The 2,028-nt window shown below is 60.1% G+C and overlaps 1 protein-coding gene across 1 annotated transcript; it reads left to right on the forward strand.

Annotated features, from left to right (window-relative positions):
* Nucleotides 1-591: 591 nt before the first annotated feature.
* VDBG_01972 (IMP-specific 5'-nucleotidase) lies at nucleotides 592-1,030 on the forward strand (the record flags this gene model as incomplete). The annotated part of the gene is made up of 3 exons (XM_003007738.1): nucleotides 592-616; nucleotides 698-733; nucleotides 864-1,030. The coding sequence occupies 3 exons, from the start codon at nucleotides 592-594 to the stop codon at nucleotides 1,028-1,030; spliced, it is 228 nt and encodes a 75-aa protein (XP_003007784.1).
* Nucleotides 1,031-2,028: the final 998 nt, after the last annotated feature.

Raw genomic sequence — 2,028 nt, forward strand, 5'->3', positions numbered from 1 at the left:
GATTATTTTTTCCCCCCCCCCTTTACCCCCCCCCCCCCCTCCCCAGCCCAGCCCAGCACCATTGCACGAATCAAAGTAAAAAAGAAAGAAAGTTCACACATCATTCCGTTTTTCGTTGTGCTATAAGCTCGCAGGTCGCGGTGATGGACCAGGCATAGATAAGATGATGACCAACGAAAACCAGAGTGATGGGATGGGAGTCTTGCGATACGTCCTCGCTCGAGTCAGGACAGGAGGGGGGGGGGGGGGCGGGCGGGCTCCAGCTGCACCCAGTTGGGCTCGACCGAATGCCACTACACAACATTGGGGCGGTCACCGGCGGGGTCCGAAGGTGAGACCAAGCAGCGGTGGACCATAGCCACGGTCACATGGCTCTAGACCGAAGTAACGACCAGTCATTCCCAACTTATCTTTCTCACCATAAGGGACTCACGAGAGATTAATTCCACTGGGCTCTCCTTTTTGCTGAACGATTGACTCTCAGGGGTCTGACACACGGTAGAGCCTTCTTTCTACCCATTCCTACTCGTCCTATTTACCGGCTCGCGAGGCCTCCTTCGCCCCTTCCCTCCTCAAAACCAACACAACAACATGACGACCAGATACAGGGTTGAATGTGAGTGCAGCCACAGCGTGCTCGAGGCCCGATAGTCCTCTTTTCAAAGCAGCGCGTCCACGAAACTGACGTGACATCAAGATGCCCTCAAGACGCACAGGAGAGACCAGTTTATAGGTACGAATCCTTGTGCCACCTTGAATTTGCCCCGCCTAGGCGGCCAAGTCATCCCATCCAGCTGTGTTCTGTTGCCTACACCAGCGACAGTGCTCCGAACCATTCCATGACTGACGCACACGTCTTTCAGAATGGATCAAGGGTCTTCTGGCTGTTCCCTTTGTTCTCTACTCCCAGCCGACGGGAGTGCTTGATGCGAACGGCACGAGTCTCGCGCGGACGGCCGAGGAGGCTCACCGTCGGTATGCCGAGATCATGCGTGACGTCGAGCTCATGATCGACGACCACAGTGAGTGAAACGTGACACATCCGCGATATGCACAGGTTGCTAACATGATGGCCCTCAAAGTCACTCTGCAGCCAAACAAGGTTCCTTCCAAGCTGACCATGCTCGTCCCTGGGGTCGGTCCATTCTTCACACGCCTGCCCCTTGAGGCGGCCTTCAATCACCAGGATCGCAAGCGATACATATCATCTCGGCGCTATGTATCCCCATCCTTCAATGACGTCCGTCTTGTCCTCAACACGGCCCAGACAATGGCCGTCACGTCGGGTTCTCTTCAGCTCGCCACCTTTGATGGAGACGTTACCCTCTACGACGATGGTCAGTGCCTGGAGCCGTCGAGCCCCCTCGTTCCTCGCCTTCTTGATCTCCTCCGCCGTGATGTCAAGATTGGCATCGTCACGGCTGCTGGCTACACCACGGCCGACCGTTACCACGAGCGGCTCTACGGTCTCCTCGACGCCGTGGCGGCCTCGACCACCCTGTCAGAGGAGCAGAAGCGCAACGTCGTCATCATGGGTGGCGAGGCGAACTACCTCTTCGAGCTGGACCCCACCGTCCCGCACCTGTTGGCGCCCGTGTCCCGCGACCGCTGGCTCACGCCCGAGATGGCGACCTGGTCCGACGCCGGCATCGCCGCCCTCCTCGACGTCGCCGAAGCCGCCCTGCGCGACTGCGTTCGCTCCATGAACCTGCCCGCCACCATCCTCCGCAAGGACCGCGCCGTCGGCATCATCCCGACCGACCCGGCTGTCCGCATCCCTCGCGAGTCCCTCGAGGAGACGGTCCTCGTCGTGCAGAAGATTCTCGAGCTCTCCGCCCTCGGGTACGCCGCCGAAGGCGCCGACCGCAGCGCACCCCACCCGCCCGTCGGCGCCCGCATCCCCTTTTGCGCCTTCAACGGCGGCCGCGACGTCTTTGTCGACATTGGCGACAAGTCCTGGGGCGTCACCGTTTGCCAGAACTGGTTCGCATCCCGCGGCGGAGCCGCGTCCGGCGAGCCCATTCGCGG

Source organism: Verticillium alfalfae, genomic scaffold, assembly GCF_000150825.1.
Source record: "Verticillium alfalfae VaMs.102 supercont1.2 genomic scaffold, whole genome shotgun sequence".
NCBI lineage: Eukaryota > Fungi > Ascomycota > Sordariomycetes > Glomerellales > Plectosphaerellaceae > Verticillium > Verticillium alfalfae.